Source organism: Pelodiscus sinensis, chromosome 1 (genome assembly GCF_049634645.1).
Source record: "Pelodiscus sinensis isolate JC-2024 chromosome 1, ASM4963464v1, whole genome shotgun sequence".
NCBI lineage: Eukaryota > Metazoa > Chordata > Testudines > Trionychidae > Pelodiscus > Pelodiscus sinensis.
In genome coordinates this window covers 87,749,367-87,766,087 of record NC_134711.1, presented here as the reverse complement: position 1 = coordinate 87,766,087, position 16,721 = coordinate 87,749,367, and the positions used below count along the sequence as shown (strand labels likewise).

Below are 16,721 nucleotides of genomic sequence, written 5' to 3'. Positions count from 1 at the left end.
CACCCCAGATGGGACTCGAACCCACAATCCCTGGCTTAGGAGGCCAATGCCTTATCCATTAGGCCACTGGGGCTACCGCAAAACAAACTCCTTCATTCATTTACTTCTCTCTAGATCCAACTGCCGTCTCCTTTTAACGAATGGTGATTGGTCAATTTACCTGCATTCGCCGTCAATTTAGCCCGGAAGCAGTGCGCGCAACCCTCTGGGACTTGTAGCGTCTCTGCGCGCTGCCTTCTGTGATTGGCAGCGCTCCCCGCACAGAACCCTGGGAGATGTAGTTTACTCGAAGCCCGTAAGCGCTAGGGGCTGTGCGTAGCCTTAGGTCCTGGCCCCTTTGTTAAACTGGGGAGGCCACGGACTAAGCGGAAGCCTCGTAGCTGGCGAGGCCATAAGGTTGTGCCTGAGTCTGCTCCTGCCACGTGGGAGCTGACAAGCATGTTTTACCGCCGGAAGGCAAGCACCGCTGCTCAGCTCCCCCATGGACCCGGATAGCAGGTTGCCGCGGGGCAAGGCGGGCTGGGTTTGCTGCGCACGGGCAGCAGTTTCTGACAGCTGCGGTTGGGAGTTAATTGGTCAAAAAATAAATATGGGTCAACCTTTCCGCTCTCTAATTTAAGAACTTGCCCCTCTGCACTGTAGCCGACCTGCGAATAAAACTGATGGGAATCAGGGCAACAGTTTAATGCAGAGGCTTTCCGGTTAAAAACGAGATGAGGTGGTGCTAAGATGGTGCTTACAGGCTAAGATGGTGGAGCAAAGCGGAAAACAAAACGCATCTGCCCAGCACCACTCCCCGGGCCAGAAGCAGCTCTGGCCGTTTCAAGGAAGTGAAGGGCATTTTAAAATTATTCTGATTGGTGGAGGTAGAAGAGGGAAAAGTAAGATGAGATGTATTTTAACATCCTTACTTACTGCCACGTTTGTCAGAGTAGCCATTAGCCAGCTTGTGTTGTATAACTCTGTGATTCTTCCTCAGGCTTTTCAGATTTAAGATATGGCAATCTACATTCTTTCCCAAACAGTGGGGGACTGATTGATCATTGTACCTGACAGTGAATCTCTGATTAAATTATAATTTAATTAGTGCACCAGTAGAAATAAAGGCCATAGGAGAAATCTTAGATATGTATATGGTCCAGTCTTTATTGTGCTGAGTTCACAACCACACAGACAGTGCTAATATGTACATTCCTCTTTATTTAATACAGCACAGACACATGACATACAAAAAAATACACTCATGAAAAAGAACCCTGTCACAATTAAGGACAGGAAACATCTACACGGAATTGAATAAGGCTCTTTAGAACACAGGCCTGCTAGCTACACTTGGAATCTCAGAGCAAGACTATTGCCAAAAAAGTCTCAGAACCCTCTTTAGGGCAGTGAATGTAGGGAGAGAGAAAACATGTTTAGAACCTGAGAGACAGGCTCAGAAGATTGAGTTACCACACTGAGATCTGCTAGAGTGAGGGCACAGATGTGGTTATAAGATAGCATTAATTCTCTGCCATTAACCTACAGGACTGAAGCATGATAAAAAGGAATTATGTTCCACCACCTTTTCTTAGAGAATGTCAGCTACAGAACCTGTCAAATCAGAACAGTCCTGCAAAACACAGGATAGTCTATATGAATATTTGGGAGGAAGGGGAAAACATCACAGTATCAAAGTGGAGACTTACCAGGAACCTCCCAAATGGACAAAGCTCTGCCAGCCACACTTGGAAATGTACACAAGAAAAATTAGCTTCCTAGTTAAATGACTAGCATGTATTAAACTGATCTGTAAGCATACACATTTGGAACTGGTACAGCCTTTTGTGGCAGCAGCTTCCCCAGTTTTCTGCTCCAGTTCAGGATGGAAATTAAACAGGCACCAGTTCCTCTGGCAAAGAGCCTTATACACTTAATTAAAAAAAAACTAAAATAGAAAAAAAGGGAGACAAGTGTATTTACAAAATCCATGGCTGGTACAGTACATTATTTTTAAGACACGCTAAATGCTACAATCTTTCAGGTCCTGAGATTATTACAAAAAAAATCAACTCAAAACTTGTGTTCGGGTCCAGTTTTATAAGGAGAGAGAAATCAAAAATCACGTTTAAAAATACAGTATCCCTTCAAGTTACTGAAACGCATCTTTGTAAAAAAAAGTAATTGGCACCCGTCACCAATAAGTAGCTGGATTTGGTTATTAAGGTCCCTCTCTTCAAGGGCGGCTATACATACTTATTGTCACATGGGGGAAGCATTTCACAGGGGAGTTCATTAGGTAAGCACATGGCTTGCTTTTTCACCAAGCCAAGGGCTTTCCCATGTTCTGAAAGCAGGTATTAAGGAGCAAGGTGACATGAATTTGTGTGGAATAAAAAGAAAAAAAAACACAGAATCCCCACTTAAAATTGTTTGCCAACTCACAGGAATAGTACATTCCCTTTCTTAGTAGTAAGGAAAATTACAAGAGGCTATATATTGACAGTTTATTTTTAAGTTTAGTTGAAGCATTTTTTGTTCTAAACTTGGCAATGACAGTCAAAGTACCCAAATGAAGAGCCCTCACTTTAAATAATCTACATTCCCAAGAGCAACATCCAGCCAAGCAGAATTAAGCTGGGTAACTCTCATATTTTTAAATGAAACAGCAAACAAGGATACTGCAGCCTAAACCCTTTCACTGAGAGGACTCCTGTTGCAATTAGAATAGGCAGCTTTTAAACTTGGAAGCTCTCCTTTTGAGCAAATGTCTTCACTAGGCAGAGGTAAACCATATCTGTTCACAAAGAGAGTTTAGCACAGTGCTTACAGATACCCTTGTCCTCCTATAGTAAAGCATCTTTGACTGGTAGGCTAGAAACTGCCAACATTCTAAGGGTTATTTCACCACAAAATACATTTGACCCCTGACCCTTAGATGAAGGAGGCTGGAAGAGGGAGAGAAAAAAAATCAGGTAAATAGTGGACTAATTTAACTGGTAAAATATAAATGCTCAGCAGAAACTTTGAGGGGGAAGTAAAACAGAATTAATAATGAATGTAGTTTACTTTTTAAAATTAATAGTCCTAAATAAATATTATGGAGAGAAATAAATCCCAGTGTAAACCTTGAGAATATATGCAAGAAAAGTGCACAAGTTGCCACAGCAAGATGGAAATACTGACTTTAAAAGAGACTCACTACAGCTCTTGCCTCTGAGCTAGATTGTTCTGCTGTAACAATTGCAACACTGAGCAGTGGATGAGAAGTGGGTGTCCCAACTCATCCTCTATTTAGAAGAGATTCCATCTATAAGACATCTAGTCACTGACTAGTTGAAATCTCCTCTTGATTAGAAGCAGTCAGTTCACTAAATATTTTAATGACTAAATCCTATGTTTCTGTGGTAGGAAGGGCACAAGAAATCAATCCCACACTCACCAAATAGTGTAATTATATATCAGAATTATTTCAGATTACTGTGGCTTCTTGATCCAGTTTTGCAGAGCTGAATATTGTGCAACCATCTAAAAGATCTCAGAATCAAACCTACCATCAACAGGAGATTTTAATCTCCCTTCTAAAGCCATTTTATTAGACTTCTGACATTAGGGTTTGCACCAGAGAATGGGTTTCTTTTCTTTTTAAATACACAGTTCATTTTCCATGCTAGAAAAAAAATACTTTTTGTAGTACAGACATTCAAAAAACTATGCCATATTTCTTTGGGTAGAAGTTTAACATTTGTTTATGGGGGCAGCGTGAGGAGTGTACATAACACTGGAACATGTAAAGAATACATATCTGCATAGTTGATATTCATGACTACTAATTAAACTAAGGCCTTATCTGGAAAAAGCTAAGAACACAAAACAGTCCACCCCCTTCCCATTGTGGAAACTAAATCAGTCCCAAATAAGCTCTGGGTGTCTCATCAGCTACTTGGTTTATCTTAAACTTGGTGGTCTCTCCTAGCTTTTTTTGGTTGGACAACAGATCTTCCCCCTCACATCCTTTTTTTGGTGCTGGGCAGTCAAGAACATTGTCAAAGTTAACCAAAGGTAGTGTACCCTGCCTATACTATACATTTTCATTAGGATTGCACATTTATTATCAGCTTATTGCTTCGCAGCCAGGATGGGGGTGACAAGAGAAAAAAAGTTGCAGTTCATTTCCACAAATATGGAATAAGTAGAAGAGAACTTCTTTCATTATAAGAGTTGCTTTGTAGAGTTATAGTTATCACATGTTGGATACTAAAAATAGACACACATCCTTTGCCTCAGCTAAGGGGAGCACAGCACAATCAGGTAGAGGGTGCACATATAGAGGGAGGGCACCTTTTTGTTTCTTCATATCCTAGAACAGCTGCATGATCTATTTTGGAACAGCTTCATGGATTCTCTAAATTATCTCAACTAGCAATAATCCCAAGGGGCTATGTCAACAGCCAGGGATTGATGAGTAGAAGGGAGAGAAAGCCAGCTTTGGGGCTAGTTTGTGCTAGCAATGATCCCTAATTTATATAGATAGGTTCATGATTTTCAACAGGTTAAAAAAAAACTTTTAGCCAAGTTAAAAACTAAAATCACAGCCATGCCCTATTTTCATTCACAAAACTATACCCTGGTATTTGACATTCTACTATGCTCCCTAGATTAACTTTGTCCCTAATTAGGGAGGGGAGTTCTCAACCCTCCACCTAGTTTCTGGAAGGAGAAAGCTCACTGTTCCCCATCACACTGCAACCAGACCAAACCCCTCACTAAGAGAAACACTTCACAGGGCCACCATAGCATATTTAATTTTGTCATTTTAGGTTGAAGAATATTCAGTATTAGTCAATATTTGATTTTGACTTTGACTAGTCAACATTGAATTCTCTGAATGTTTTTATATAAATGCAAGCTAGACATTTGTTCAGTTATTTTTAGCATATAGTAAAACCTTGCTAATTTGCATTAAGTCACTTGAACAGCCATTAACAGATTACTTATTATATAAAGAGCAAAATTTAACAAAACATATGTACATTTAGTTTGATCACTGTAGTTAAGATGTATTGTAATTATTTATGCAGCCAATTAATAAATGTTCGTACAAATAATGAAGTGTTAATACGACATCTCTCTCCAGTCTTTGCTAAGAGTGGGGAAAAATGCACTTTTTTGGTGAGTGATTTCAGCAGTTTGTGAATTATAGCAAGGTTTTATTGAGACTAATTACAGGAGAACAATATAAGGAAGCCCTCTCCATACATCTATTGCATGTGAGAAAAAGTGGCACAACTTTGGTGAATTTAAGTACTCATTTAAGATAGGGACTGATGGCATGATTAATGCCAGGCAGATGTGGATAGCACCATGCAAGCTTCCCTGTAATGCACTCTCAATTCTGAGTTGTTGCAAATAGTATTTTAACTCAATCTCTTCTAGTAAAAGGGCTATCAGTTGATGGGAATCGTGTCAAACTCTAGGAGCATGAGAGAGTCTAATACAGGTAGACAGATTGAGACTACCAAACTAATTTCATTTGAGACCTAAACAAGATTCAAAAAGACCTCCAGAGGGAAATACATCCAATTCCCTTCACACTAACCAACCTCTCTCTCTCTCTCTCTCGGTCACATACACGGCTACTATACTGTCATCTATGCCCAAATGTCCACCTTCAGAAGGAAAACAGGATTTTTAGGAATACTGCTTTGTGTGTGAGAGAGAGCGCACAAACAGAATGAATGCCATGGTACAGCAGCTATAACATATTACACACACTCACTACACACTTTTTACAAAAGGGAAAAATAGTATAACAGCATAAAGTCATCTTGGCAAGTTTAAGATTTTTCTCCTAAATGCCTCACAGCACTTTAGGATCTCTGAGAGCAGTTTAAAGGAAGGGGGAGGGGGAATAAAATAAAGAAAAGGCACTTAAACAAAGGACAAAGGCCTGAATCAAGTCAGTCATGGAGGGGTAACAGCCATTTCACCAGAGTTTGGACCAATAAGAATCTAGCAACTTTTATTTTTAAACCTCTATAAAATTAAAATTGCATAAAGTGTTAGTTAGCCAGTCATTTACCTACCACATTTATTTTCTGGTTCATTTTAAGAAAACAAAACAGCAAGTGTCCCTATTGTTATCCCCATCTCAGCAAAATATAGGGAACTGGAGTCCTGGTGTAAGCCTTCCAGAGCTTTGCTTGACTGCAGGTTTTGCTTTTTCCTGCAATTCCATCTTCAAAGAAAGTCAAAAACTAAAACAGAAGAGGGAGCACTGTGCCTTTAACAATGCACTAAAAAAAATAATAATCAAACACCCAATCATTCCTAATCCATCTGTGGGCAAAAACTACTCCAAGAACAAACTGTAAACTAGATTAAAATTTGCTAATAAATACAGCCAAAAGTTCATTTTACAAATGTAGCAGCAAATGTGATAAAGTTAGTTGGAGTCCTAAGAGTCAACCCCCGAGGGTTAGGGTTTGCGCAACTGATGGCAGGTTGGGAGAGTTGCGGGATTTCTCTGCTTTCATGTCCTCAAGTGTCCTAGACCAAGTGGAGGAGGAGTGTAGAGGAAGTTTCAGGGAAAAGAACAAGATCCTGTGTGCCTGCTTCACTCAAAATCTATGCACCAAACATCTTTGACTGGATTCAAACAAAAAGCAGAATCCAGGTAAGTAACAGTCACTTCTGATTAGCTGAAAACAGATGTTAAACCCACAGCAACCACACTCACGACTTGGTGCCACAACTCATTAACAGCAAACTAATAGAGAATGATGGGCAAAAACCGATTTAGGCCATCAATGTTTTACCTATGGAGGTGGAACACACAGCAGTCATGATCCAAATAATCACAAGCTGCAAAATTTCTGGTTCTTCTAGTCTAGCTCCTATCTCTATTGTTTGCAAAAAGTTCACAGGAAATTTAACATAGCTATTTATGCCTTTTGGAGCTTTGGAACATGTAGCAGAAGGCATTACCCACAGGGTTTTAGCTTCAAAAAATTATGTTTGAAATTATTGCTTGCACTATTTGAGGTTCAGAGTGAGCTTGATACTTTAGCTCACATAAAATCCTCAAATTAAGGTCAGCCCTGCTGCCCAGAAAGACAGCTCTTCTGGCTCTTATTGCTTGTGAATACTGAGGGTTATTTAGTATGTACAACAGTTAAACCAAAGGCCCTTAAAGTAGTAAGACTCTTGAAAAACAGCTTAAACAACACATAGCTGTGCAAGGACTAGTGAAGTGTATTAATCTAATTTTGAGTTGGGATGTTGCAGATATCCTTCACTGCATATCTGCTCATGCTCCCCCATTCTGCAAAGATCCTGGGAATTACTCTATAGATATCTTTTGACCTGGTGTTTCTGGGTTGAGCAAGTAGAGAACAGAGAAGGAGTTGGAATACAAAATCTTTCTCCTCTATGTCACTTGGTTCTGAAGTGGCCTACCAGACTGGTAGTGAACAAAATCAGTTATCCTTTGAGAACAGTTTCAGAGGCCTACAGTAAGTGATTGTGTGATCTCAGTCCAGTTTCTCATCATACAACTATTTCAACAACTAGTATTAATATGCCTTCTTGTTACCAATCTCAGTAAACATGCCAATGATTGATTGGAATGTGGAGACTGAACTCCCCCTGTCAATCCTAGAGATGATACCCTACAAATGAGGCACACTTGCGGTATGGGGAGAAGGAAACTTGTGCTGTCATCGTCTGTGCTGTATGGATAAAGGGCTCCAATCTCTAGAACTGTCAATTGTGTTCATGTCACTAGATCTAGAATTTCACTTTTTTTTTTTTAAAGTGTCAATGTAAAGGATAGCAATATGAGTGAGACACCTTGATGGAAGAAATATAGAAGGAGGCAGAATTCTCTTAGGGTAGGGGGTCTTTTCCACATATTGCTGCTGGATGGCTCTTCACTTCAGCCCCCTCCCCATCCCCCAGCTACATGCATTATTAGAAATGTTGGTATGTTTGGCTTAGGTCAAAGAATTCTGGCCTTACAATATCTGCTTCCTTCATCCTTCTTGGAGTAAAAGACCACACAAAAGTAAAACTTGAATGCTCCCCTCTGAATAGTTAGTGGAATCTTATGCCTCGGAGAATTTTCATCTGACTAGGAATGCCACTGTCTGTATGAATATATATACACACCCTTTTTTAAATTAACCTTGATGCCAAGAGTTATAGTTTAATCTAACCAACAGGCCACCTACAGAACACTTACATTAGCAGAAATATCAATTTGCCTAGTGCCATGGGGTGAAATCCAAAACCTAACGGATCTTATTTTGGTTTAATCTGTCATTTACAGAAATTCCTTGTGCAAAATTCTTTATTGCTGGGCTCAACCCAACATTCATTTATTTTATACTACATATACAATATATATTATCTTAAATTCATGTTTATATAAATTTATATATAAAAATTAAAGAGATCTAAATTGAAAAAATGAACTGTTGTCTGGTTTCAAGAAAAATCGTTCACATGTAAAAGAAAACAAAGCTAAAAGTTAGTCTAGCAAAAACACTAGAGATTTAATAGCCAAGGGTCAAAGTTTGTACTTGGAAGCTGTGAGATAATCAGTCACAAGTACAATCTCTAATCAGAACTACTGGAAAGTTCAAGTAAAACTAAAATTCCAATATCTGATCATAAGGATGTACTGGATTTACAAGTGAAAATGTCTCAAATCAGAAACTGATGTTCCAGATCAGAAGATTTCATACTTTCTTGCTTTTATGTTGCAAATTCTGCCAGGCTTCCCTTTCCTCTTATAGAACGATGGGACTCAACAATACAGTTTTAATCTAAAGATCTCTTCTGTCCTATTGTCAAAAGTGCAAGGTGTGCTAAATGTTTCCTAAACTTACAAATGGACCACCCAATATATTGCTGTTCAAAAATGAAAGCTAGCCATACAGTCTTGTATTACCATGTAGGGCAGAGTTCAGGTCATGAGTACCCCAGGCCAGCAGGGGCCAGAAACGCTGGAGAGAAAACACACTTAGCCCCAGGAGGAGAAAAGGCACCCCAGGTCGCTTTTGAACGACTCCTCTTTGGCTAATACTTGAAGCAGTATAACCTGGCTTTGAAGTATGCCTCATCCAGCTCTGCTTAGCTGAAGGGTTCACTAAAATGTCTGGCTTTTGAAAGTAGTTGGATGGAAGAGGTGTGCTTTATAAAGGATGAAGATTCCACACTGTAACAGTAGAGATGCACAAGGAGAACCAATTGAAGAAATGAAGCAAGTTTAAGGGTGGAAAACCAGAGTGTCCATCTTCCAAAAATAAGTTGTGGGGAGATAAGAATTCTGTCTGATGTGAAAAAAAATCTATTTTATGTAAAAAGACAGAATTTTGTCTTTAAATACCAATCATTCTATGCTAAAATTAACTTGGGAGCAGAGATTAATAGGAAACCCCTTTGATTCTTCTCCTGCTTCTCCAACATGATTATCTCTTTGAAAGGGAGCTCTGTCTGGGGAGTACTGAGATGGCTTTTCCACAGGATCCACAAAACCAAACAGGGCCTATATTTGTTAGGCTTTTCCAAAAAGAGGTAATGTTGGACAAATGTCCTTATTAGAAACTATCTGTACAAAGTTAATTTCTTACTTATGCCATAGAGCACCCAAGCAGAGACCACCTCTGGTCTGCCACTACATATGGTCCACAACTATATGGTACACTAAGGGCCCATTTATATTCTTTTACAAGGGCCTTCAACTTGTTGAAGTGGATGGCTTTTCATCTCCCAAGATGGAGTAAATTTCTCCATCTTCCTTCATGCTTCAGCCTTAATAAATGTTCTGGGTAATGCATAATGATGTGCCACTGTGGGTTTGACAACTGAAACTTGCCAGTCAGAATGGATTTTGAAAGGCTGAGTTTCTTTAGGTAAGCTCAAACTATGACCAATCTACATGAAAGCATTTCCTCCTTTTCCTCCTCAATTTGATCAAGTATTTTCTTTTTCTTCTTTCCTCTCACCACAGTGCTTGGGATCAGAGTATGTAAACATTGACAGAAACAGCAGCCCTGTGACCATGTAAGCATTTTCCCAACTGGGCAGATTCCATCAGCCAATCAGAACTGCTTCATGCTCCCTTGCTCATCCAGAAATCACTGGGTTTTCCGCTGTAACTTAGTGTCCCCTTTACTTTGGCCTCCATCTAGAATTTGGGGGTGGGGACAGAAGGGGGAAAGAAGAGGAACAAAGAAACACAGGCATAAAGTTATTTTGTGATTATCTAAGTTACACTATAAATAAAGCAATGTACACTGCAGAATATTGAACTGCATTCCCACTGGTTGGTGTATTCTACCATTCAGGGTACATCTAGACTACATGCCTCTGTTACCAGAGGCATGTAGATTAGGCTACCAGACATAGGAAAATGAAGCGGCGATTTAAATAATCGCCGCTTCATTTAAATTTACATGGCTGCTGCGCTGAGCCGACCAACAGCTCATCAGCTGTTGGTCGGCTCAGCGCGATAGTCTGGACGCGCGGGTGTCGACATCAGAGGTATCTGTCAACCACCCAGGTATACCTCATCCCAGGAGGCATACCAGGGTGGTCGACAAATACCTTTGATGTCGACACCCGCGCGTCCAGACTATCGCACTGAGCCGACCAACAGCTGATAAGCTGTTGGTCGGCTCAGCGCAGCAGCCATGTAAATTTAAATGAAGCGGCGATTATTTAAATCGCCGCTTCATTTTCCTATGTCTGGTAGCCTAATCTACATGCCTCTGGCGACAGAGGCATGTAGTCTAGACGTACCCACAGTGGGCGTGCACAACTTTGACTTGTAGTAAATGAATGTACTTGTTTGCGTCAAAAGCTGTGACTGACTGACAAGTTTTCTACAGAGCGAGGGCAGATTCTGTTTTTTATTAAATGCATTTCTATTAGGGATGCCCAGGTCAAACACTACTAAAATGTACTCTCTCATGGGCTGGAGGATCCCCTTATCTTCTCGCTAGCTTATTTGATTTGAATTAGAGTTGTTGATGCTTAATGCTCAGCTCAAGACACTTTTCTCTCGAAATAACTAAATTGTCATTTGAGAGAATGCTAAGATTGACCTTCAGATCATTCTAGTACTCTTTACCTTGTAATAAAGCATATAAAATCAACCTGTGGAACTTACTGCCACAAAGACTTACTGAAGCAAAGAGTTGAGTAAGAAAGGTTGGACTATTTTCACAAGATCTTGGAACAGCACTTCCTAAAACCCATGGAGCAAAGCATTATGTGAGTGAAGTAAAAAGCACTCCCAAACAAATCCACCTACTTTAGACTATCTACTTCCTGTCTGAGTCATGATTCAAAGTAGCCCAGAAAGTTCCTTGCCCTAATAGTTGTAAACTTCCTCTACAACTGTGGAATGATTTTTCAGCCAGAATGAGCCTGTGGACCAAAAAAGATGGCGAACCTCTGATCTAAACTATCCTGCCTTAAAAATCAATAACCTAACCTTCTCAGAAGCCACAATATTCTTCTGAACTAATATTCTGTTAGGAATTTTTAGCCTGCTCCTCCTACTGAAAGTATGAGATTTTGTACTTAGGCAAAGCAATTAACAAAAAATGAAGAAGTTGGTAAATGGAAGTTCAGCTTCACCTCCAAAGGGGAAGAATGGCTCCACAATTAAATCCCTCCTTAATCTTGTAATCAATAAAATAATTATTTCCTGGGCATTAAAAACTACATTTCATTGGAATCTTAGGATTTCATCTTTCAGTGCAAGGAAGTTCACTATCCCCCAAGATTTTTGACATTTTGAGGCAATGGTAGTGACAATTTATGACCGAAAGACCCACCTTCCATTCCCACACATACAACTGCAATAGCATGTGCACTATTTGCCATTATTGCAGCCTGAGAACCTTCCAACCACTTCCTCTGTTGTCTTCATTATCTTCAGAACAACATCAGTCTGGTCCCCAGAAAGGAAGCTGAAGCTCAGATAAATTCTCAGGTCAAATATTGAAATTTGGCCTTTTGGTTTTTAACCTCTGAGAAAGGGAGCTGGGGAAAGGATTTCCTTACCTGTGTAAGCTTGCTGCAAGTGAGCAGGCAGAGGTGAATGAGATAGCGTTGCTGCATGCTGAGCACCTGGCTGTAAACCCTTCAGCAAATCTGAAAGAAATGAAAAGAGCAGGGAAAAAAGCAGGAATTTGGACCCAATGTATACGAGAAGGCTGCCATCTTTAAAAATAGCAGCCTCCTATTTTCAGAGCTATGTTGATGGGCACTACAGAAAAACAAACAAACTGTTACCTACCTATCATAACTGTTTTTTGAGATGTGTTGCTCATGTCCATTCCAAGCAGGTGTATGCGCGTTGCGTGCTGTCATCGGAAGATTTTCCCCTAGCAGTACCTGCCGGTTGGCTGTGGAGCCCCCTGGAATGGCGATGTTATTGTGCTGTATATAGCCCACTGCCGATCCTCCCCCTGTTCAGTTCCTTCTTGCTGGAAAACTCTGACAGAGGGGAGGCGGGTAGGAATTGGAATGGACATGAGCAACACATCTTGAAGAACAACAACAGTTACGAATGGTAAGTAATAGGGATGCTAAAAGTTGTTTAATGAGGTAACAAGCCATGTAAGCTGCTCAGATTTTTGTGGTTACAAGTACTGCAGACTCTGCCGTATAAAGCTTAAATAAGCTTCATACATCATAGCCACCTCCCCAGGAGCAGGGCAGAGTTTAACCAATATCATTAACTAATAAGATTAATCTTATCACATCAACTTATCTGTTAACCGATTAATTGGTTAATCTCTAACTTGCCTAGCAGGTAACTGTTTTTTCTTCTGCTAGCGATTGCTCATGTCCATTCTAAGCAGGACTACCAAGCAGTTCTCTGATAGAAGGGCCAGAAATTATTGAATTGCCAACTGCAGCACAGCCCTTCTGAACCCAGCATCGTTCCCAACATGCAGGTGAACTGCTTAGTGGGAAGTGAACACATGGATAGAGGACCAAGTGGCTGCCCTACAAATATTCTGGATAGGTACATGCACCAAGAACGCAGTGAAGGATGCTTGTGCGTGTACAGAAAGGGCAGTCAGTGGTGGAGCCACAATCTTGGCCAGGTCATAACACACCTTAATACAGGTTGAGATTCAGGAAGAGATTCTCTGCAAGGTAACTGGAAGACTTCTCATTCTTTCAGCAATTGACACCAAAAACTGAGTGAACTTCTTAAATGGCTTAGTTCTAGCAGAGAATGAGCACTACAGTTCCTTGATGTTTGTCGGGCTGTAGAGTTTGATTTAGAGCACTTTGGGTAAAAATTTACACTTTGGGTAAAAATTTTGCAGGAAAATGTCCTGGCTGGCATGGAAATAAGAAACCATCTTTGGTAAAAAGGCTGGACCTATGGTTCTTATCCTTATAAAAAAACTGTGTAAAAAGATTCCAATATGAATGTCTAAAGTTTGGATACTCTCCTAACCAATGCAATAGCTACTAAGAAAGCCACTTTCCTTGATAGATGCAGAAGGTAACATGTAGCTAGAGGTTCAAAAGGTGATGTCATTAGTTTTGATAATACCACAATAAGGTTCCACTGAGGGTCCAGCTGCTTCACATGTAGGTAAAGCCTGTCCAAACCCCTGAGGAGTCTGGAAACTGCTGGGTCTGTAAACACCATGTAGCCAGCTGAGCCAGGATGAAAGGCTGAAATGGCTTCCAAGAGCACACTTACCGAGGCCACTGTGAACTCTTACTGTTTTAAATGAAGCTGCCTAAGACAGTGTTTCTCAAAATGTTCTGTGGGCTTGCTCTGGGAAAGCTGCTAGCAGGCCTTCACTGCTTTTTTTTTTTTTTTTTTAAACCTAAAGGGTCCATGGCTATGGAGCCTCACAGTTACCATTGGCTCCAGTTCATCATTTCCAGCCAACGGGAGCGTGGACAGAAAGGAGGGATAGTGATGGTGGGTAGGAAGGAGGGAAGAAAAATGACTGGAGGGCATATCCCAATTGCACCAGGCTTTAGATCCATTGGTCTTAGGTGATGTGAGATAATTGTTGGCTAAACATGGGGATAGGATATGGTCCACGAGGCTGGTAAGTCATCCATGATCATACCTTGAAAACTTTTACTTTGGACCAGGGGACTACCTGGATGACCCCTGGCCATGATTATTTGAGGAATTTGGTGGTCTATGTCGATTCCTATGACCATTCCTCCTGCCCTGGTTATGCCTCTGATGGGGTGGGTAGAGAGTGTAATACTTAGGCAGTGGTTGAGGTTTAAAAGCTTTCCTCCATGGTGCAGGTGTGTGGAGGTCCAAGGATTTCAGTGTTGCCCTGGTGTCCTTGAGGCTATGAATCATAGAATTTGCTTGTTCAGAAAGAACTCCAGAGCCATCAAAGGGCAGGTCTTTGGCAGTATGCTGGACTTCAGGAGGAAGACCTGAGACATGGAGCCAGGAGTTCTTATGCAACAGGACTCCTGTTGACATCGGGTGCACTGTCAAATCTGCTGCATCTAGTGTTGCCCGGAGAGAGGTCCATGATATAGTTTTCCTTCCTCTAAGATCACCGAAAATTCTGATCTAGAATCCCCAGGGAGGACCAGGAGTTAAAATTATATTGGCTAAGAACTGCCAGCTGATTAGAAATCCTCAACTGAAGACTGCCTGATGAGTAAATTTTTCTGCCAATAGGTCTAATTTTTTGGCATCTTAATAGATTTAGGGGTAAGCCCCTAATGACCCTGCCTTTATTTGGGATTCACCACATCAACCACTAGTGTCCCAGCTGCGGGTGTGTATAAAAGGTACAAAGTATTTCTACTCCACAACCCTTGCAGTGGGAGGAATTGAAGCAGGGGTTAATCAAAGACTTAGTGATAGCAGATACTGTCTTAATAAAGAACAAGGCCACCCCAGAGATGCCTTCAGGGGTCAATATGTTCACCACAGAATCAAGGTCTTCTACAACCTTCTCTACCTTGAGACTTAAATTAGCCACCCTCTCAAGGAGGTCTTAGTGGGCACAACTGTCCATGAAGACAGTGATGTAGATCTGGTCACTGCCTCATCTGGTGATGAGGAGGAGGATGATCCTAATGGTTCAGGGTCCTCTTGACCTATGAGCTCATGTTGCGTGGGTAGGTGCTCGATGCTGTGATGTCCTGCACATGATGTGTGGTGCTGAGATGGAGATTGGTCACTTAATGAATCTCCATAGTTGAAGGGGCCTGCTTACCAAGCGTGGTGCTGGCTTGGATGTGGGAGGGTGTGGGTTGCGGTGTTCCCAATGCCTTGCCTTGTCATGGTGTGCATGCAGTTCAGGGGGGCATACTTGGACTTGGTGTTGCTTTGTGGTGCAACAACAGTGCTCTGCTGAATATATGACTCCATGCTGGCTTGACCACCATATTCAGTGCTGGGTTGCATGCTGTTTCGGTGCCAGGATGTGCTGCATGCTCAATGCCCTGGAAAGTAGAGGTGCCCTGGCCAAAGAGTAGGACTGAGGACCTCCTCCTGTCGGATACTACCAACACTGATCAGAGGCTGGATCTCTAGGCTTGATGGTACAACCATGGCATCCGATAGAGCCACTGTGGTGGTGCCTGCCATTGTGGCCACAGCATTGCTGAAGGCCAGTGTGATTGGTCCCATTGAGATTGCACTAAATGGCAACTGCTTCTCATGGAGACATGAGCGCCACGGTCTGAGTCTAAGGACCAACCCAATCTTGATGACAAAGGAAGAGCTGATCCTGATGGCGCAGGAGAGCTGTGCTGAAATGATTGGCCTCTGGGAGTCGCGGTCTCAAGGAGAGAGGTGGTGGGATGAGGAAGACTGTTGACTAAGGTTGGCAGGGTTGCCCCATGCCAGCACTGAAGCAACAACAGACTAGTCTCGCAACCATGGATATGAAGAGTGCTGGGCCATCAGCTCTGTAAGATCTTGAGCCACTTCAAAAGGTCTCTGGAGTAGATGGCAAGTCCAAATCCCCAATTTGGCTACCTCTTGATGGGGACTCAAGGTAATCGGACTCAACGGCTTCTCCAGTAGTGGTGGAATCAGTGGTGCCAGAGTCAGTAGTGCAGGTGTATTTCTAGGCCCAGTAGAGTATCCCAGCATGGGGACACACTCTTTGGGCCTTATTGGACTTGATAGGCATCCTTTCTCGCTGGGTCTTTTCTTCTTGTGTGGTACTGGTGAGTAAGATCAGTGCCACAAAGAAGTGTCTGTAACTCTTGCATTGGGAGAGTGTCAGAGCCAAGAGGTCTCGGCAGTGGCTTCTTTCAGTGCTGTGCTGTCTCGTACTGAAGAAGGCACGCTGCACACCAAGAATGCTGGTTTGGGTGTTGGTTGCATTGACTGTGATTCCAAGGCTGATTCCAACAGGAGAAGCCTTAGTCTAAAGTCTCTTTCTTTTTTGGTACTGGGGAGAAAGCCCTTACAAATTTTGCACTTCTCTCTTTGACGTCCCTTGCCCAGGCACTTAAGGCAAGATTTGAATGGTGTGTAACAAGAAGCACAGGGCTTGAAGTCTTGGGACTGAAGAATGTCCTGGCCCCTAAGATGGGGAAGACAGTATTACTCCCACTATCTAAATAACTGTAACACTTACAATAGAACACTAATTACAACTATTAGCTAAGGGAAAACAGTTGCTGGAGGCAAGAGAGTAAAGCTCCAAAGACCATCACTGGTGGTAAGAAGAAACTGAGTGGGGGGAGGGTCA

The 16,721-nt window shown here is 41.7% G+C and overlaps 1 protein-coding gene and 1 non-coding gene across 7 annotated transcripts in view; both read right to left on the bottom strand.

The window, feature by feature from the left end:
• TRNAR-CCU (transfer RNA arginine (anticodon CCU)) lies at positions 1-73 on the bottom strand. Its single transcript has one exon. It is a non-coding gene; the product is annotated as a tRNA-Arg (tRNA).
• Positions 74-1,126: 1,053 nt separating this feature from the next.
• The window catches only part of UBN2 (ubinuclein 2), a 125,411-nt gene continuing 109,816 nt past the window's right edge, over positions 1,127-16,721 (bottom strand). For 3 of the 6 annotated variants that reach the window (XM_075935239.1, XM_075935244.1, XM_075935264.1), the window contains exon 16: positions 12,500-16,553. In XM_075935239.1, the coding sequence (XP_075791354.1) occupies positions 16,390-16,553 (164 nt within the window). In that variant the 3' untranslated portion in view covers positions 12,500-16,389. The other 3 variants (XM_075935246.1, XM_025187092.2, XR_012905657.1) reach the window with 2 other exon arrangements.